At 35.9% G+C, this 20,948-nt stretch overlaps 3 protein-coding genes across 3 annotated transcripts; 2 read left to right on the top strand and 1 right to left on the bottom strand.

Moving 5' to 3' along the window:
- Positions 1 to 1,525: 1,525 nt before the first annotated feature.
- On the bottom strand, positions 1,526 to 4,956 carry LOC114299556 (uncharacterized). Its single transcript, XM_028244327.2, has 7 exons — positions 4,566 to 4,956; positions 4,210 to 4,459; positions 3,143 to 3,343; positions 2,435 to 3,047; positions 2,224 to 2,330; positions 2,072 to 2,131; positions 1,526 to 1,971 (listed from the first exon to the last, which is right to left on the bottom strand). The coding sequence occupies exons 1-7, from the start codon at positions 4,743 to 4,745 to the stop codon at positions 1,916 to 1,918; spliced, it is 1,467 nt and encodes a 488-aa protein (XP_028100128.1). The 5' UTR covers positions 4,746 to 4,956; the 3' UTR covers positions 1,526 to 1,915.
- Positions 4,957 to 5,785: 829 nt separating this feature from the next.
- On the top strand, positions 5,786 to 9,276 carry PTAC13 (plastid transcriptionally active 13). Its single transcript, XM_028221095.2, has 4 exons — positions 5,786 to 6,385; positions 7,546 to 7,724; positions 8,457 to 8,793; positions 8,968 to 9,276. The coding sequence occupies exons 1-4, from the start codon at positions 5,816 to 5,818 to the stop codon at positions 9,046 to 9,048; spliced, it is 1,167 nt and encodes a 388-aa protein (XP_028076896.2). The 5' UTR covers positions 5,786 to 5,815; the 3' UTR covers positions 9,049 to 9,276.
- A 4,187-nt stretch (positions 9,277 to 13,463) lies between these two features.
- Positions 13,464 to 15,067, top strand: LOC114278916 (Concanavalin A-like lectin family protein). Its single transcript, XM_028235016.2, has one exon. The coding sequence runs from the start codon at positions 13,775 to 13,777 to the stop codon at positions 14,852 to 14,854; it is 1,080 nt and encodes a 359-aa protein (XP_028090817.1). The 5' UTR covers positions 13,464 to 13,774; the 3' UTR covers positions 14,855 to 15,067.
- Positions 15,068 to 20,948: the final 5,881 nt, after the last annotated feature.

Genomic DNA, 20,948 nt, shown 5'->3' with positions numbered 1-20,948 from the left:
CAAGAGTCCTAGGACAAAGAGGAGACTTAGCCAAGATAAGGATAAAGCTCTTAGGGAGTTTATCTTTATCTCTTGAAGAATCCAAAGTAAGTATTAAATTGAAATCCATAGAAGTCAGGCTTCTAATAGGACTTGGATTGAGTAAACTATAAAAGAGGGGCACCTCCATGGGTCTAAGGTACACAGTTTTATACTCAAACTTGTGAGTTTAGCACTTGATTATCTTTGAGAGATATACTGACTTGATCGTCGGAGTGTCCCCGGGTGGAGGAGCCACCGCCGGAGCCTTTTTCTTTCTGTTTCAGGTTACTAAAGCCATCTATTCTGCCGGTGCTCTCCAGCTGATTACTAGGCGGGCAGTGTGGTAAGAAAATTACCCACACGATATGATTTGAGAAAATTTATTTGATGGTCTTGAAATATTACTCTACATTTATCAAAAATAAAAATAAAAACAAACACAAACACAAATATAATTGTTAGGTCCCTTGATTGTCAAATTCGGATACAAAACCTTGAGTTGTAAAAATTATTTATTTTCTGTGTTTTTGTTCTTCCCGCTCGAGCGGGGACATTGACGCTCAAGCGGAGTTTGTGGTCTCTCAGTATATTGACAGGTCTGTAAAAGTACTGGAGTGCGTAATTTTGCGCTCGAGCGGATCACTGTGTTATTACACGCGTATTTTATTGAAGCCGCTCGAGCGGGATGTTGGGCGCTCATGCGGAGATCGCGGATTCAGGATTCCTATTTATATTTGTTAGGTTGTTTTTAGGACTACTTTTTTCCTAGATCTTATTCAAGAGTCCTAGGGCTTTGTTTGATGTTTGCTTCTGAAGTTTTGATGAGTTTTTCCTTGATGTTTTGAGAAGAGTTCTTCACTCATGTTCTAAAATACATACATCAAGGAGTTGGTTACTTTAAATTCAAGAGAGAGTTCTCTTCGGTGGATTCCGAAGATTCAAGCGTATAGTTTCGAAAGACGTTTGATTCTATACGTAAGGTTGTGGAATCAACTTCAGGATTGATCAGTTCCGAGACGAAGTCGTGGAGAAAGAGTTACAGAAGATTCGAAGACAAATTGACTGAGTTGGGTAATTTGTATGATATCTTTGTAATCTTTTTTACTTCAGTAGTGGATTGATTAGTGACGTTTCGCCGTGGTTTTTTTAATCACAGTCGGAAGTGTCCAATTGTGGTTTTTTCCACGTAAAAATCGTTTGTGTCGATTTATTAATTATTCTGAAAAAAACAAACAATCTAAATCACTTTCGTAAGTGCTTGTTGATTTAGATTGTGTTTTGGATTTCTGGGATTTAGAATATTTTAATCTTGATCTAATCACGAATCACTTAGGATTTTCAATAATGAATCCTACTATTTTAACTAATAAAACTCAAGTTAGGACACCACGTAAATTTGCCCTAAAACCATCATATAATTTTCCAAAATTCAAATGAAGAATCATTCTGGTCTGGTGATGGAATATCAAATTTTTGCAAATCAATGTCACCCCCATCAATCCAATATAAAATCAGCATTATGTATTCCAAAAAAATTGTCAATACATCAGAATGCTTACAACTTTGTATTCTTCAAGATCTTCATCAGTTTTCCAGTCGTAGGTTATAAAAAAGGACATTTTTAGTACTGTAAGGGAATTAATTTAAGAAAAAACCTAGAACGTAAAGACCAATTACAAAATTGAACATAATACACTCACATGAGACGAGTCTCACCTATTTATAAGTTTCACACCTATGTGAGAGAATTATGAATTATGTCCAGTTCTATAATCAATTTATGTGCAAATAAAAGAACCGCTAATTTAACGCTAGACTAAAACCAATATTGGCTCGTACACATGTTTAGTAATGTACTGGTGCCATGTAAGAGTCATCTTTATAGTTAAACCAGTCAACTTTTTGCAGACAAATTCTCCTGATCCAAAGAGGAGCTTCTATGATTTTTCACTGCAAATTAAAAAGAAAAGAAATTAATTTTGCAGTTAATTCTATATACTTCAAATGAAATCAAAGGAACAAGAGAACGATAGTTGAAGGGTATAGTTACCAGGACTTAAAATCTGAATGCATTTTGTTGTGGATTTTACAGAAGTCACAGATTCTGGGCCTGTTTGTCAAATAAAATTCAAAGTGAAAACCATGTAAAACATATACAACAAACAAATGAATCATCAAAATTGCGTAACATGAGTGATTTACCTTGTACATTTGTGTCTTCCTCTGAAAAAATTTCTGTCACAGTTGATGAAAGCTCGGACAAAACTTGATTAGCCCCCAAATCAACATTCCATGGTTCATGTGGTGACCTGTGCAATGTTTATGAAACAAAATTACCATTAGACGGAACCAAAGAGAATAATAGGCAAAAATTGAGTCATGGATAGGCATTGTTTGATCAAAGAGAATTTACCCAGAATGGGAGTTTGGAGAAGAATCCAACAGTGATGAGCAAGAAAATTCCCCGCCGAGATCAAAATCAACCAACAATTCACTGAGGGAGAAATCAATACCAAAAGCATCCAAATTAGGCAAATCCAAGTCAAAAATCTCTCCTTCCTTGTTAGAATCAGATAATGAAATCCCATCAGGAATTGGTTTCCATGAGTTGTCAGAACCATCAAAATCTAGCCTTCCCTTTACATGATCCCTCTTGTTAAGCCTATTCAAGTTTGTCTTGACGGGCGAGGAAGAAGAAAAGCAGTGGTTTCTCTCTATTGAATAGTAGGTTAGCTGTTTGACAGGGCTCACTCTAATTGTCTCTGAGGAAATCACAATGCAATTAGCAGAAGTCTTTTGCTGTGGAGAAACATCGTTATCAGAAGTAACAGCTGAAGAAGTTTCCAGTGGAGAAGCAGATTTATTGGCTGAGGAATTCGCTCGGAGAGGTGTCTTAGGAACAGGGAAATTAGTTGGTGGTGACCCATTAAGCACCATATCATGAGGTGATGATGGAACTGCAGAGAACTGCAGGCCATTTTTTGGGTTAGTCACTGCATTGCTTGATTGTGAACAAGTACTATTACCTGCAAGGAAAATGGTGTAAATAACAATAATTAGGATTAAACATACAAAATTTATGAGGAGAGATAACTTTAATAAAGAATTTTCTTTTTTAAACCTTTGATTGGCAGCTGATTGGAGGGTAAGTGACTACACAATCTCTTTGCAGTTGAAGGGATATCCGGAACATCTTTTGGACTCTTTCTTCTTTTTGCAGTTGGATGATTTGTAATAGGTGTCGAGAAATTTGATGCATCCATTTGAGTGTTGGAGGGATTGGATGATGGCATCATTATTGGGGTGTTGTACACAGGATAATCTGTTAAAAGGACATCAGAGAAGAAGTTGCCACTTAATTTGGTGATTTTTTGCTTGATTTTGTCACATTTAGTAGAAAACACAAGGTAAAGAGAACACACCATTCAGCTTATTGTATCCCAAAATAATTGATGAGGACAAATGGTTTAAAAAAAGATTTACATTACATTCATGAAATTTACTTTTAGCAAATTATTGATGGATATATGTCTCAAAAAATTATTGCTTCATCCCAACAGACACAAGCCATAAGAGTTAGGCTGTGTTGTGAAATGTAACTATATTTGATTTACATCTCATCCACCATTTCCCTTTCGCTTGAATTAATCAACCTGCTTTTCATCAAGATTTGCAAGTGTAGCTCCAACACTCTTGAAATTCAAATTCCTTAAATTACATGGATGCACAGTGATAAATAGGATCCAATTGATTCATGATCAGGATATCAAAATTTTTAGATTGAAGCTCAGCTGAAATAGAGATTAAATGTAAAATTTAAATGGATAGTGATATACAAATAGACAATTAATACATAAAACCTATACAAATTAATGTTGTCGATCCTACTTGATTGGGACACGAAACTTAGTTTGGTTTGGTTTAATTTTCTTATAAAGCTTCTGTTTGCAAATTATTTTTCAAATTGTAAAGCTTTCAATGTGTTAAGTAGTGAACAGGTTAGGCAGCTCACACAAATAGGATTCCCCAACTCAAACCCCTTAAAAATTCAACAACTTTTGTACATAGCATCAACTCTGCACACCAGTGTCGCTGATTTCCCCACATTATTTAACCTGATTTGAGCCATAACATCGTGTTCATATTGACAACTAAATAAAGGATAAAAGGGAGGCCTAGAAATGTTACCGGCGGGGGACTTAATTGGTAAGTCTATCTGAGGAGCAGCGACTGATGAAACCATGGGCGGCGGAGGAGGGGTGGCGCTTCCACCGGCATTGTAACCGTTCATTACATCTTGCATTCCCCGCAACAGCGTCTGAACCCGAATTTTCTCCTTCTCCAAACAGTACTTTTCTTGATCCAACGTCACTTTTTGCTCCTTCAAACATATGTACTCATCCAAAATTGCCCCCAAAGTCAACAAACTCTTCGGCGCCTACAAAACCCACATAGCTCCTCAGCTAAATTCACGAAATAACAACAACAATCAAAGAAAAACCCAGAAATTTTACAGCTCTAAAACATAATATGGATACAAATACCTCTTGAACTCGAGATTTAGAGATGAGATCGGAGGCTTCGGTGCGAAAAGTGGAGCGAGTTTGAGAAAAGTTGTTGTCGGAGAGATATTGGTCCACGATAAAAGCGATTTGGACTGGAGTGACTTTCCCTTTACCATAGCTTTCTGGTTTTCTGGACTTGGATTTGGTCTGCTTCCCCATCTCTGGTCTTCAAAGTTGGAGAATCAAAACACAGAGAGAGAGAGAGAGAGAGAGAGAGAGAGAGAGAGAGATTATGAAAATTGGGGGTAGTGAAAGTATGAAGGAAGATAAAGAGAGATCTGGGTGGGAAAAAACGCGGGAGTGTTTGAAAGTTTTGGAGGAAAACAATTTTCATGTTTGGCAAATGAAAGTCGCGAGAGTTTTAGCGGTTATTTTGGCGCTTCCTTCTTCGAGCTTTTAAAACTAAACGACAAAAGTTAAACCCGTCAAAATTGGAACTCTGGCGGGTCGCATTAAAAAAGAAGACACATGGACCCGACTTGTTAGAATTCGGTCCATGCCATGTTGTGGAACCATTTCTTCATTTCTTTCTTTCTTTCTTTTTTTTTTAAATGTAAATAATATTAAGAATATTAACAAATAGCTTAACTAGACATAAAATTAGATCAACTCCACATTAAATAGTGGAACACCTTGCAAATATCCTAAGACCTGATTTGAAAAGTAGATTAAAAATTGATTTTTTAACTTTTATTTTTTTTTTTTTAAACGTACAAAAATATAAAAAGGAGATGTGACCAAAAAAAGTCAAAAAAAAGTTAAAAAACTGCTTTCATTTTTGAATTTCTAAAAACTCTTTCTCTATAAAAATGGAAAAGAATGGGTAAATTTCAACTTTTTTTTTTATTCTTATTTAGAATAGCTCAAAAAACAAAATAAAAACCGAAAATAAAACCAACAAAGCCCAACTCCTTTTTGGAAACATTAAATTTTAGTTAAAAAAAGACAAAAAATAAATATTTCTTCTATTTTCTCTGCATATTTTTTTTTATAAAATTAAAAAAAAATCATTCTCAAACATTTCAATTTTTTAACTAGACACAATATTAAACTCCACATTGTGGGAGCATCAAGTTTTAGCCAAAAAATTAACTATTTTTCTATAAAAAAAAAAAATACACATTTTTTAATAAAAAATAAAAAATTACATGCAAAAAAGAATTCTCAAAACAATTCTAAACCCACACCCATTGCATATTCCACTCGCTCATTATCTGATTTTTGGTCTGATGGTGAGAAAGTGGCCCAGGGCCGAAGTACAAATAAAGCCCACATTTGGTATTCTGGTAATTATCCAAAACGAGGATTGTAATCAAAAGAAAATCCAAACCAGAAATCATCTCGGATTCCTTACGAAGACGAAGACGAAGACGAAGATAAAGATGAAGCAAGGGCTTCTCTCATGGAGTCCTTTCCCCCACTTTCTCTCTCTACCCATCTCTCTCTCTCTTCCCTCCAAAACCCACTTCACCAAAACACCCACCAGACTCTTCGCTCCAATTTCTGCAACTCTCGAGTCTGTAAACGAACAAATCCTCACAGCTAGAGAGAGAAGACAGATGAGGAATGAGAAGAGAGAGAGCAAATCCACCTACAATTGGAGAGAGGAAGTGGAAGAGAGGCTCATGAAGAAGCCCAAGAAGAGGAACGCTTCGTGGACCGAAGAGCTTAACCTTGACAACCTCGCTCTCTTGGGTCCTCAATGGTGGGTTGTCAGAGTTTCCAGAGTTTCTGGTCAGGACCATGCTGAACTACTCGCTCGATCGCTTGCCCGAAACTTCCCTGACATCGATTTCAAGGTAAATTTCATGTTGAATAGTTGTGATTCAGAGTTTTGGTTTGTGGGTTTGTTTTGAGACCTCAAAATTGAGTAAAAGCTTCATTTTACATGAACCACCAGGCCTGTGGTCAAACTCATATTTACGGTTAAATTTGAGTAGAAGTTTGCAACTTTAAATTTGAGAGTAGCAAAATAACTTAAAAATTTTGAATATACAATTGAGTTGAGTCTGCTTGATTGGGGTAAAACTTTGAGTGAAACTCAATTTGGTTTAAGTTTGGGTCAAGGATTAAAGGGTGTTTTGAGTGATTTTTAACCCAAATTTAAATTTGATATGGGCTTGAGCCAAGGATTGAGATGCAAGTCTTTTGGGTATTTGTGCTTAAGTGAATTAATTGAGATCAGTTATTGTAATTGATCCTAAACCTTCAAATGGAGTTCCCACTAAACCAACCAAGTAGTTCCTACTAGGACAATATGAGATTTCTTATTCGTTGGTGATATACCACCACATATCCCATATTTACTCGGAAATGTTCACATTGGGTGCAACGGTGATACCACCTTATGGAGTGAATTGGAACTTAAGTGCTACTCAGGGAGAAACTGGAATCCAAGATGAAATAAGAAAATTTGAAATTCAGGAACTATTATTTCTTCTGAGGGAATTAATGTATGAACCGGTTGAGAAGTAGTGGTTAATGTTGATTGTCTTGTTCAGGATTCTTGAATTACTTGGTATTGAATGGTTATTTTGGAAGATACATGAACAATGTGTTAACACTCGAAAGGCAGAGCTGTATTGCAAATAATTAAAGTGGTACATTTTAAGAAAGCATGAAATATGGAAACTTTTGCAGCTAAGAATTAACTAAAATTAACAGAGCTCCTATTTAATTTTATTTGATTTTGTTGAGGTGATACTCCTCTTGTTCCTCACTGTATTCTTCACTAACAATGCACATCAGTTTTGGTCATTTTGAGCATTCCACGGTGCTTCTTGTCATTTGTTTTCTTGAAGATGTGTTGATGTTGTTTTAATTATATCTGTAATGTTGCTTCATTATCGAAATGTTGAAATTTTGGAAATTTAGATGTAAGATGCTTAACATTTTATTATAGAGTTAGAACTGAGAACACTTTTTTATTCGTCATCAATCCCTTAATTTTTATTCTCAGGTCTATGTTCCAGCTGTTCAGGTGAAAAGGAAATTAAAAAATGGATCATACTCAATTAAACCAAAACCTCTTTTTCCTGGGTGTGTGTTTTTGAGATGTGTACTGAACAAGGAAATACATGACTTTATACGTGAATGTGCTGGGGTTGGAGGCTTTCTTGGATCAAAGGTCGGAAATACGTAAGCATTTGCTCTCTTTTCGGTCACATTCTTTTGATTTTGTAGAACTACTTGTTTGTAATATAGCTTTGAATTTTGTAAATATCTCTAATGAGTCTAATCTCATGGGGAAGTATTAGATTTTCTTACTTTCACAGATAGGAAACAGTTATGGGATAACAAAATGGTGGAACGTAGTTCAGATTTTGTTTGTTCCAACTTCATAGATTATATGTAAATTGTTCCATTTTCTGAATGTGAATTCTTTCTCCGGCCACTGTGACTGCTGCCCTTTGTTCATGACTTTTAGGGCTTATACATCATTGGTTTTGGGCATATGTGGGGAATCTGTTTGGTTGAGTTTTCATAATCTGTTTTTTGAAAAAAATTCAAAAATTAGTTTGGTGGGAAAAAAAAATTCAAAACAGACACGTTATTTTCATATGGTTCTCTTTTTTTTAGTGGAAATCATTTTTGAAAATTCGAAAAGTTTTTTTTTTGTTTTTTGGTTTCTTTTTGTCAAACTAGTTTTCTATTTTTTCAAAAATAAAATAAAATTCTAAAAACTCAACCAAACAAAACATTTTGTTCAAGTTCTTTGTGGGTTGCTAGCCTCTTTCTATAGTATGTTTTCCCAGTTTCCAGACAGCTCATTGATTACCATATGTCTATTGCAAATTAATGTTTGTACCTTTCTTTTTGCTTACTTTCTAGTCAATCTCATCAGAAACTGTTCTTCACACACATCTACAGGAAAAAACAGATTAACAAACCCAGGCCAGTTTCCGCTGTTGATATTGAAGCCATTTTCCGACAAGCAAAGGAAGAACAGGAAAAAGCTGACCAAGCTTTCAAAGACGAGCAGCAAGGGGAAGCAATCATCGACCCTGAGAAACTGAATGTAGTCTACTCAGACTCTCAATTAACTTCCTCAGATGTTACAGAGTCAATTATAGATTCCAAGCCAAAGCGGCGATCCAAAAAAACTTCTCAACCGCTCCTTAAACCAGGTTCAACTGTTCGAGTTGTATCTGGGACATTTGCAGAGTTCTCAGGCATCCTTAAGAAATTGGAGAGTAAGAGAGGAATGGTATGTCCTTGTTACATTAAGCATTTTCCTTCAAATATTTGTTATATTTCTCTCTTAATCTATTTTTATACTCTATTTTTTTTTTTTTTTTTTTTTTTGGAGAAGCATATACCTAGTCAATTTATCAAATTGTCTAGAAAATGATTTAATTTTTGAAAAATTATCTTCTTACAGGCAACTGTTGGATTTACCCTTTTTGGGAAAGAAACCTTAGTAGAGCTTGATGTCAATGAAATTGCTGTGGAGACGAAGTAATGTATATCAGTTCTTTTCTGATGATTAAGTTATAATTCTTGGGATTTAATTCTTTTTCCCTTCTAATAGGTGAATGTAGAGTTCTAACATATTGCGAGAAAGTGGAAATTAAATATTCCCCGTATAATGTTAGTGATTACACAAAGATCATTCAATCTTATTGGTTACTTTTAACCCATTCCCTCTTCCCATTTTTGAATATCAATTGGAAATCAAGCTTCTTTCTCATATTCACTTTTTCGACTTCTGAAGTTGCTATGATTCCATGCATCTCCTGGGACTTGAGAAAATAGAAATAGCTTGAAAAAGATGAATTGCCAACTAGGATTGGTTGCTATGTTTGATCTGTCGTAAGCTCACATGTATTGTAATTTGTTGGGAAAGAGATGGTGTAACAAGTCCCCGGTTTGTGAAATTTTGTAAGAAACATTTCCATTGCTCCCGGCTGATGAAGGTTGATCTTAGATTGGATTTCTTATATGATGATTGCTATGGCTGGTGAACCGTTATCCCATTTGTGATATTTCTAAGGTTGAATCCTAGTTAAAAATACAGCTAAAAGGAGGGCAGTTGCATAGAAAATGCATCTTTTCATGTTGCATGCTTTTGCAGTTGATTAATTTACAAGTCTGGTTGGTTGGGTTTTCGTTTTTTTGGTTTCTGTTTTTATTTTTTGAAACACGGACAATTTGTTTAACAAATTATTTCTGAAAACAACCCGCTTTTTACAACCAAAAAATTGTTTTTGCACAAAAAAAAAAAAAAAAAAAAAAAGGATATTGAACAAACAGGTAGTGGAGAACTTTTCATTGTTTTTGTTTCAAGTAACACAACCAGAAATGAAAAATCAAAACAGAGAACAAAATTGCAATAAAACAACAATTCAAATAAAAAGCTTACTCAAAAGATTTTAAAGTTGAGTGATTATACTTGTACATCTAGTTGATCTGTGCTTTAATTGTTATCAAATCACTATCAAAATAAGCTTTATAAAGCACTAATTTCACAAAAAGTGGAGAAAGTGCGAAGATGGGAAAGATTCAGCACTACCTTTATTATTATAGGCTCTACAAAACGTGTTACCGTCCAGCTGTATGGTGGTTTAGTGATCCTATCAGCTATGCTATCTGTAGAAATTCTGAGAGATAGTGGTTGGTGTCATTAGTTGAAAAATAGGTTTGTGATATTGTCAACTTTAATATCTTTTTCTCTTCTAATTGGTATTGCTGAAAGAGTGTTATTATTAGCCTTTCATTTATTATTTTAAAGGAAAATGTTTGAGGGCCACAATTTTTGTGGCCACAGTGGCTCAAAACTGTTAAAACGACGTTGTTTTGGGTGCAAAACATGCCAAAACGACGTCGTTTTGATAGTTTTGAGCCATTGTGGCCACAAAAATTGTGGCTCTCTAGCATTGTTGTATTTTAAACTCTTCATTTTTTTGGATTCTCATCTATAAATTTTAAAATTCTTAAAATTTCTTTCCACCCTCAAATAATGTTAAAATTATTCTTATAAAAATATTAGTCCACTTAAATGCACACTCCCCACACCCTTAAAAATTATTATCTCCCGAAATCCTAACCCAAAAACAAAATCTCAAAACTTATTCTCTCTCTCTCTTTCTCTCTCTCTCAACGGTGAAAGAAAAATGTTTCTGAAGTGAATCAATCAGTGTAAGGAACGTGTTTCATTTTTTTCTTCGCATTAGGTGCATATGTATTCATTCAATTCCAATCAATTTATTTTATCAGCCCCAAACCCTAAAGACAACAAATATATATATATATATATATGTGTGTGTGTGTGTGTGTGTGTGTATGAATAGTTCGAAGGGGGCAGATTTGCATTTTGTTCAATCTGAATCTCGTTCCTCTCCTATCCTTCAAAGTCTCTCTCTTCTCTCTCTCTTTCATTGAGAATGTTTGAACTTGTGTTTCCGAACAAATAAGCTATGTCTGGGTTTGTATTCCCAAACAAATAATCAATGTTTGGGCCTGTGTTTCAAACTTGATAAAATGAAAATTCTTGCAAATGTAAATAATTTTAACCCTTCAAAGTATATCAATTTTTCATGTTTAGACATGTGTTCCTGAACAAATAACAAATGTTCGGGCCTGTGTTCCCAAACAAATAAGTAATGTTTGGATTTGTATTCCTAAATTTTGATCATATGTTCAGGAGTTCAATACCGAAAAAAATATAAACAGTTTTTATCATTTTTGACGTGCTTTTCAAGAAACTTACCCTTACAAGTCTATCCTCCTCCAAGTTGAGAATATCATCAAAGTTATAAATCTCTTTTAAACTTACATTATTGTACTCCTCTCGTCTCATGAAATTATGGTTGCCAAAGAAAATTTCAATCATTGTCATTGTCAGAAAAATATATATAATTGAATGGTTGTCATCCTTACCGCCGAAATATCGCTGATAGAGGGTTCTCAAGGTTGTGATGGTAGGATTTGGGAAAGATTGATGAGTGGTGATAGAGGTGAGTACTCTCACAAACTATATCTCATAATTTAGTGTGGGCTCAATTGTGAGATGAGATGTCCCAAAATTATTGATATCCTCTTTGTAATTTTATTTAAGGTTATTATTGTAATTTAAAAGATAAAAAAATAAAGGGTCTAAAATAATAACAACAGTGATGCATACCCCCAGTGAGGTGTCGCACCCCCAGTGAGGTGTCGCACCCCCACTGGCTGAAATCCAAAAAAAAAAAAAAAAAAAAAAAACAGTTTTTTTTTTGTCAAATGATGGACTGCCACCTCACTGGGGGTCGACCCCCAGTGGGTGTATGGGGCATTTCTGAAATAATAAATAGGGTGTTAATAGTAACACGTTTGTTGAAAACATTAATCTCAAAGTGTGCAATAATTTTTGGGGCATTTACATACAAGTCCCATTTTGTGAACTTATAATCCATTAGGTCCTAGATAAAATTATTTACTTCTTCAAGTCCCATTAATTTTTAATAGACCAATTTACCGTTCCAAACCTGAATTTGGGAATCAGATGATCTTCTCCCACGATTTTTAGATCCTTGTGCAAAAACAAATTGAAATTCAAAAAAAAAAAAAAAAATCCAAAGCAAGTAAGACATGGAAACCGAAGATTCATTCCAGAGAATAATAATGATTCATGAATCAACTTGAATTTTGATTCTGTGACTTCTCGAATACGTCTAGATCTACAATTTTCAAGCTCACCTTCGCGAACTCGCTCGATGCATTACTCGAGCAACAAGAAGCCGGAACACGATCGGAGACAGGGCTCGAGCAACGGCCATTCGAAAACCGTCCGTCGTTCAGAACCTTCCATATCCGTCGCCGCGCGGCGGTCTGAGAAGCCATTACCTGAGCGAGACGCTGGGTGGCGGCCTTGACGGCGAAGTTTTGATTCCTCTTGATGGTGGAGAGACCGATGCCTGGAGAAGATGACCCTGTGCTGCTTCCACTCCACTGCCTAGTGTACACTGGACTCGCCGCTCGCCTACGATCCATACAAGTATATATATATAGATGTAGTCTGTGTTTTCGTAGAACGCTGAATTTTCAGAGATGCCGAGTCTCTTTTTTGAAATTGAGAATATTCTCAATTTATAATATTTTCAACTTTAATCATGAAAAAAAATTCAATTCAGCAATCTAATGTGTCAGGTTCCCAGAATTATCTTTCTTTTCAATCCCATACTTTTTTCAGAAGCCAAACAGAAATTTTTTAATTTGATAATTATATACTAAAATCATTCTCTGTTTTGAAAATTGAGAACATTCTCAGTTTTTGGATTAAAAGGAAACACGTCTTTTTACCTATAAATGAGACTTATTGGTTCAAAAACTTTTTGACAGAACCTAAACTAACACCAAATATGTAGACAAAACTTTTTGATAATTAACTCATAATTTTTTGATCTTACAAATATCTCAAGTGGCCGTGGTACAAAATACAAATATTTATTTAGAGGGGAGCTAAGACCATGTGAGTTGCTCTCCAATCCTTTATATATATATATATATATATATTTACTGTGGGTTTTAATTTAGATCTATACCTATGATCTATACTGTCTACTTTGTAAGAGTTATAACACAGATTATTCATAAAAAAATAACCTTATCAAACATTTATAAATACATGAATAAATTACATTTCGTTTATAAAATAAATGACAAATATAATTATAAATGTAAATTATTTATTTTATAAAATATAATACGATTTGTTCATATATTCATAAATCTTTAATGAAATTAATTTTTTACAAACATAATTTTAATATAAAGTTAGAAAAAATACATTTGACTCATTTGTGTGTGCCTCTCAAACGTTTTATGAGTTTTAATTCAAATTCATACGGATGAATGTGAAATAAAAGCATACTAGGGGCCTACTTCCTAAATTACAAAACAGTCGGGCATTTACAAAAGAGTCTCATGTTGATATTCCCTCTGTCCTAGACCACTGAGAGAAAAGTAAAAGCAGAGTGTCTTGCAGAAAACAGTGTGTGTAGTAGGAAACCATATTAATAATTCACACAACCTCCAACCCCACCGACCACCACCACCCATTTTCACCACTTTCCTCTGCTTCTTCCCCAGACCCTAGAATTTTTTTTTTTGAAAAAATGAATCACCAGACAGGTTCAATCCACAAACCCTAGAAAACCCACAGCAACAGACAAAATCGGCAGGAGTTTCAGCTCAAACCTAGATCGAGTATGGCCACACTGTCCACTTCCAGGTACTTCACAGCCCTTTTTTTACTCATTCTCTTCTTCAAAACCACAGCCTCAGACACAAACTCGACCTTTGCTTTCACAAACTTCGACAAAGATTCGAACTTCGAGTCCACACTCACTCTATATGGCTCTGCCAAGGTTGTTAATGGCGGTTCGTCCGTACAAATTACTGGGTTTTCGAGTTTAAGCTCTGGGCGAGTCTTTTACAAGAAACCCATCAAGCTAGTCGAAGGAAATCCCAAAAAAATGGTGTCTTTTTCGACTTTTTTCACTTTTTCGATGTCTCCGGAGAGTGGAGATGGTTTAGCTTTCGTTATGGTTCCTGTTGGGTTTCCATTGAATGTGTTCGACAATGGTTCATCTGGGTTGTTGAGTGACAACAAAATTAGGACTCTGGGTGTTGAATTTGATACATTGATGGATGACAAGTATGGCGATTTGAATGCCAATCATGTTGGTATTGATGTCAATGGTTTCGTATCTGTTAAAGTGAGCAATGTTTCTTCAATCAATTTGGTGCTGAATAGTGGTAATAAATTGCAAGCTTGGATTGATTACGAGGCGGGTTCGAAGCGAATAGAGGTTAGGTTGAGTCAATTGGGTGAATTGAGGCCTGTTGATCCATTGCTTTCATGCCCAATTGACTTTTCACAAATGTGGAATGAAGAGGAGGTTTTCATAGGGCTAAGCTCTTCAAATGGGAATTCTTCACAAAGATGTAATGTGTATTCATGGAGCTTCAAGCTCAGGACAGTTCCGAATTGGCTGCATTCGCAGCCTTTGGATCCCGGGCCTTTCTCTAAGAAGACGAAAGCCCTAGCGGCTCCAAAGAGCCGCGATTGTGTTTTGAGAGTTCTCGTATTGCTGATATTTGGGGCTGCTTGTGGTGCATTGGGAGCAATCATTGTGCTGGTTGTTTGGAGCATATTTGGGAACAGGCAGCAGGCTGTGGTGCAAGAGGGGTTTCCTTTGCCACCTCCACCGGTGGTGGTGGGATTTGAGTATGAAAAGCACTTTAAAGTGGTGTTAGATAAAGCCATCGAAGATGGTAAGAAGTAGGTGGTGTTTAGTTTGGTATGTTGTTGATGTAAATTCATTTTCTTGTTGTAGTTGTGTGTTCTGTTTTTGGGGGGGTTTGTTTTGTTGCTGTAATTTGATGATCAATCATCCAGTGTAGTAGTGTTAAATATTTTTTTCTCAATGTCATGATCATTGAGATACAGCATCAAATTGGGCAAATGGAATATGAAGTGGCTACATTCTCGTGACCAACTGTGTCCAGTTACAGTGTCATATCTAGATTTTTGGAAACAAAAATTTAGTGATAAAATCATTTTTTAGGATAGTTCATTTTAAATCTCATATGACTTTAGTTTATGATTTTGCAGTCTCAGTTAACTCTACATGTTAGATCATTGGAGTATAAATAAATTCACTTTTTCACTTTTTTTTTTTTTTTTTTTCTTTTTGTAACCATACAAACATTATTTCATTTGGTAATTGAATAATATGCAAAAAATATATAAATAAATAATAAAAATTTAGCCCAATCAATGAACAACAAAACTATCACCATTTGGATTGAAAATTGTCTTCATTTGTCTTCTTCTTAGTTTACTCAAAAATCTTATCTCTCTGTTGTTCATCATGCCATCAGAGCTTCACAAGACCAATTAGCAATGGCGACACCTCACTCAGACTCATCTACCTCAGCATATGCAGAATCAACTCCAAAAACCAGTCGGTCTTCATGAAATTTCATTTTCTAAGATTTCTGTTACACAGTGAGAGTGCATCCAAAAATTACAAGGTTCACATTGATAGTGCATATGCCAATCGTTTCACTTTCACAAACCTGTGCCACATCGGTGGCACGGGAATTCAGCAAAACTAACCTCCTGGGGTTTCCCGACACAATTGAGGTGTGGGTGATAGTTAACGATTTTAATGGTTGCCCCACACTTGACATTTGAATAGCTGTCAATTTGACGGATGCATCTTGTATGAAGAGATTGCTCAGACATGGCACAATCATAGAACCATAATTTCGGATTTATTTCTTTCTCAGAAATCTCACAATAGTCATCCTTGACTTGGTCTTTGAGAGGACAAAGACGAAGGGGAGGGGAATAGGTTAGGGTGAATGGGTGTTTATCGCGTCTGTTAGGAATTGACCCTTCCTAATCAAGATCGGTGAGATACGAAATAACAAACAAGAAAGAAATTAATGAATTAAACAAATTACACAAACAAGAACACAAGGATTTACATGATTCACCTCAGAATAGGGTTACATTCACGGCAGCTGCGGTTTTCACTATGATCAGAAAAATATAACTCTCTCTTAACCTAAAAGAGGCGCCCCCTCATCTATTTATAAGTATAGAATTAGGGTTACACGAAAGCACATGGGAATTACGAAAGTACCCAAACCCCCCAATGGATCCAATGTTTGAGTGAACAGTATTTATTAGGGTCCACCGATCCAACAATCTCCCACTTGGAACCTGATAACACAAGCTCTTCATTATCTTCATCACATAGAGGAACGTCACAACAACTCGATCTTCCTTCATCAATCTTGAAGGCCAACTGAAGTTGCACACAACTTCAGTTTGTCAATGGTGACTGTCTTGGTCAACATGTCTGCTGGATTCTTATTGCCTTGGATCTTCTCAAGAGACAAGACTCCATCATCTACTAGTGAACGAATGAAATGGTATCGCAACTGAATGTGTTTCATCCTAGAATGAAAAGCCGGATTCTTTGCAAGATGAATAGCACTTTGACTGTCACTATACAAAATACTCATCTTTTGCGTCTTACCTAACTTTGCTAAGAAATTTTGTAACCAAGTCATCTCCTTCCTAGCTTCAGTAATAGCAACATACTCAGCCTCTGTTGTAGAAAGGGCCACAATTTTCTGTAACTGTGAAATCCAACTCACTGCTGTACCACCCAATGTGTAAACATAACCAGTAATACTCTTTCTGTTATCCATATCACCAGCCAAGTCTGCATCAACATAACCATGTAACCCAATGGCGGTTCATCTGAAACAAAGTGCCATGTCTGTAATACCACTCAAGTATCTAAGGATCCACTTCATTGCCTTCCAATGCTGTTTGCCTGGATTACTCATGTACTTACTAACCACTCCCATTGCATGTGCAATGTCTGGTCTAGTACAAACCATAACATATATTATGCTACCGATAGCTGAAGCATATGGAACATGTTTCATATAAGCCTACTCTTCTTCAGTCATTGGAGACTGCTTTTTGGTAAGTTTGAAATGGCTAGCCAATAGAGTATTCACTAGTTTTGCACCATCCATGCTAAACCTCTTGAGAACTTTCTTGACATACTTAGCCTGTGACAACTTCAAAGTACCATTTGCCTTGTCCTTGTGAATCCTCATACCAAGGATTTTGTTTGCAACTCCAAGATCCTTCATCTCAAATTGGTTGGACAAAAGTTTCTTCAATCTTTTTATCTCTTCAATGCTAGATCTTGCGATAAGTATATCATCAACATATAAAAGCAAAATAATATAACTTTTGTCAAACCTCTTGAAATAACAACAATGATTTGCTTGACATCTTGTAAAACTGCTGCTATACATAAACCCATCAAACTTCTTGTACCACTGCCTTGGGGTCTGTTTTAAACCATACAAGCTTTTTCGAAGTTTGCATACAAACTCCTCTTTGCCACGTGTCAAGAAACCTTGTAGTTGCTTCATATAAATTTCATCCTTCAAATCATCATGGAGAAAAGTCGTCTTCACATCCATCTGCTCAAGATGCAAATCTTCAGCAGCCATAATTCCTAGCACCAATCTGATAGTGGTCAACTTTACAACTAGAGAGAAAATTTCAGTGTAGTTAACCCCTTCTTTTTGTTGAAATCCCTTTGCAACCAATCTAGCCTTGTAGCGTTTACTCCCATCATGTTCCTGTTTGACCCTGTAAACCCACTTGTTGTGTAAAGCTTTCTTACCCACTAGTAATTCAATCAACTCCCATGTCTAGTTTGCCATGAGTGAATCCATTTCATCCTGCATAGCTGACTCCCACTTAATTGAATCATCAACCTGTAAAGCCTCATCATAACTTTCAGGTTCACCCCATCAGACAACAACAAATAATGTAAAAATGGAGACCAACACTGTGTAGGTTTAGACTCTCTTTCTAACCGTCTCTTCTTAGGAGTAGAAGTATGTGGCTCAGTTTGTGGAATAAGTTTTTCAGGATTATTTTGAATCCTACTATTCAAATCACTCGCACTAATCTCCTTTAACTCAACATGTCATGACAAGTAATAGATTCAGATTCACATGCAGACTTATCCTTATCTTTATACATTACTTTCTCATTAAATACGACATCTCTACTTCTGATTATTTTCTAATTTTTATCATCCCAAAATCGATAACCAAATTGATCAATGCCATACCCAATAAAAGTACATTTAACATATTTCGGATCAAGTTTATTTCTATCAGTAGAATCTATATGCACATATGAAACACAGCCAAATACTTTCAAAAAAGAAAGATTTACCTCTTTACCACTCCCAGCTTCTTGTGGTAACTCTCCATCTAATGGAATAGATGGACCATGGTTAATTAGATATGCTGCAGTGTTAACTGCATCTGCCCAAAACATCTTTGGTAATCCGGCCTGTATCCTCATACTTTTAGCACGTTCATTCAGAGTTCTATTCATGCGTTTTGCAACGCCATTCTATTGAGGTGTCTTTCAAACATTTTTCTCCATTCTAATTCCACTTTTTGCACAATATTTCTTGAACTCATTATCCTCATATTCCTCTCAATTATTTGATCTCTAGCACTTAATTTTCAGACCTGTTTCAGTCTCTACCAAGGCTTTCCACTTCCTAAAAGTAGTATAAACTTCAGATTTATGTTTCAGAAAATAAACCTATACCTTTCTCGTTGAGTTGTCGATAAAGGTAACATAGGGGTGTTTTGAGAAATTGGTAAAAAACTAACTTTTTGGCTTTTTTAGCTTATTTTGTCTTTTTGTGGGTAAGTTATGTGAGACGTGATGTGGCCCAAAATGGGTAAAAAACTAAAAGTTGGCTTTTTACCAGCTTTCCAAAAGACTCCATAGTATAATGATCCTTCAAGAGATGAAATTGGTGCAGGTCCCCACACATCTGTATGAACCAACTCCAATTTTTTTGACTTCGGTTTCTTGCCATCCTTTGAAAAACTGACCATCTTTTGTTTGCCGTAGATGCAATTCTCACAAAAGTCAATGTCCACCGATTTCAAATCTGACAGTTTCCCCTTAGATGCAAGTACCTTTATCTCTGTTTTGACTCATATGCCCAAGCGTTTAGTGCCACAGATTTGAGTCTTCTTTCTCACCAGCAACTGCTACTGTATCTCTATTATTCGTAGTCATGTAAAGGGTGTCTTATTTTTGGTGATTTTCCACAAACCATCTATGAAGGTTACAACATGACCTTCATTATCAAGTTGTCCAACAGAAATCAAGTTTCTTTTCAAACTAGGCACATGTCTGATATTCTGTATCTTCCAAATAGATCTGTTTGGCAACCTGATTGTTACATCCCTTTTACCCACAATCCTCAGAGGTTCATCATCAGCTAGATAAACTTTCCCGAAATCACCACCAATGTAATTGTCCATGATTTCCTTCTGTGAAGTAGAATGGAATGATGCCACAGAATCTAAAATCCAAGATTCAAGAGGGTTGTCAATACTCAAGATCAAAGCATCATAAATCTTCTCCGTTGTAGCATTAGCAGACTTCTGATTTTGATCACCTTTGTTCTTGTTCAATGTCGGACAATCTTCTTTTAGATGTCCCTTCTTTTCACAGTTCCAGTAACTCCGTCCCTCTCCAGTTTTTAACTTGCTTCTGTGTTTGGATTGTTGCGGTTCTTGTTTTTTCCTACTAATCATCCTCTGGCTTCTGTATTTAGGGAAAAACCTAATGTTTCCCCTAATTCCCTCCTACGCATTTCTTCACTCATAATTAAATCTTGAATATCATTGTAATTCAAATTTTCTTTTCTCGAAGAATTACTCATTGCCGTTATAGTACCATTCTAACTTTCTGGCAAACTAGATAGAAGAATCAAAGTCCTAACCTCATCATCAAATTCGATAGATACAAAACTCAATTGTGTTACAACAATATTGAATTCGTTAAGATGCTCAGCTACCGAAGCACCTTCTATCATCCTCAAATTAAACAATCTATGTATCAAATAAACTTTATTTGAGGCAAAAGGTTTTTCATAAATGTTTGAGAGTGCTGCCATGAGACTCGTTGTAGTCTTCTCCTTCGCTATGTTAAATGCAACGTTACAAGACAACATTAGCCGAATAACTCCTAGCGCTTGGCGATCAAGAAGAGTCCACTCATCATCCTTTATCTTTTCTGGTTTCGTCCTTGAAAGGGGCTCATATAGTTTTTTCTAATACAAGTAGTCTTCAATCTACATTTTCCAAAATCTGAAATCTGTGCCATTGAATTTATCAATTATAACCTTTTTGTCTATAGCCATCGCTCCCATTCGAACCAATGCTCTATACCAGTTGTTAGGAATTGACCCTTCCTAACCAAGATCGGTGAGATACAAAATAACAAACAAGAAAGAAATTAACGAATCAAACAAATCACACATACAAAAGCACAATGATTTATGTGGTTCACCCCAGAATAGGGTTGCGTCCACGGCTGCTACGATTTTCACTATGATCAGAAAAATACAACTCTCTCTTAACCTAAAAGAGGCGCCCCCTCATTTATTTACAAGTATAGAATTAGGGTTACACGGAAGCACATGGAAATTACGAAAGTACTCAAATCCCCCATTGGATCCAGTGTTTGAGTGAACAGTAGGGCTGAGTGAACAGTACTTATCAGAGTCCACCGACCCAATAGTATCCATGACTTAATTGTGCCCAGCAAAAGAGCACAGCTATCACAAAAACTCAGATTGCAAAGGTCGCATACAAATGCACAATGAAAAGGATCATAATCGTTATTACAGGCAGCGCAACTACTGGACCATATTTGCCTTAGAGTGAGGGTGTGCTTGTGAGCTTTGTGTTTGATAATATGTGGTAGGTTTGCACACTTACAATCGA

This window comes from Camellia sinensis, chromosome 3 (genome assembly GCF_055761805.1).
Source record: "Camellia sinensis isolate YWXY chromosome 3, ASM5576180v1, whole genome shotgun sequence".
Classification (NCBI taxonomy): domain Eukaryota; kingdom Viridiplantae; phylum Streptophyta; class Magnoliopsida; order Ericales; family Theaceae; genus Camellia; species Camellia sinensis.
Note: the sequence above shows the minus strand (reverse complement) of the source record. Positions and strands in the feature narration are given on the sequence as shown.

Coding starts and splice junctions, on each gene's coding strand:
- LOC114299556 (XM_028244327.2), bottom strand. CDS start 4,745: ATGGGGAAGCAGACCAAATCCAAGTCCAGAAAACCAGAAAGCTATGGT. Junction 3,048..3,142: donor CAATCAGCTGCCAATCAAAG/GTTTAAAAAAGA, acceptor TTTTCCTTGCAG/GTAATAGTACTTGTTCACAA. Junction 2,331..2,434: donor TCTCCAAACTCCCATTCTGG/GTAAATTCTCTT, acceptor AACATTGCACAG/GTCACCACATGAACCATGGA.
- PTAC13 (XM_028221095.2), top strand. CDS start 5,816: ATGGTGAGAAAGTGGCCCAGGGCCGAAGTACAAATAAAGCCCACATTT. Junction 7,725..8,456: donor GGATCAAAGGTCGGAAATAC/GTAAGCATTTGC, acceptor ACACATCTACAG/GAAAAAACAGATTAACAAAC. Junction 8,794..8,967: donor TGGAGAGTAAGAGAGGAATG/GTATGTCCTTGT, acceptor ATCTTCTTACAG/GCAACTGTTGGATTTACCCT.
- LOC114278916 (XM_028235016.2), top strand. CDS start 13,775: ATGGCCACACTGTCCACTTCCAGGTACTTCACAGCCCTTTTTTTACTC.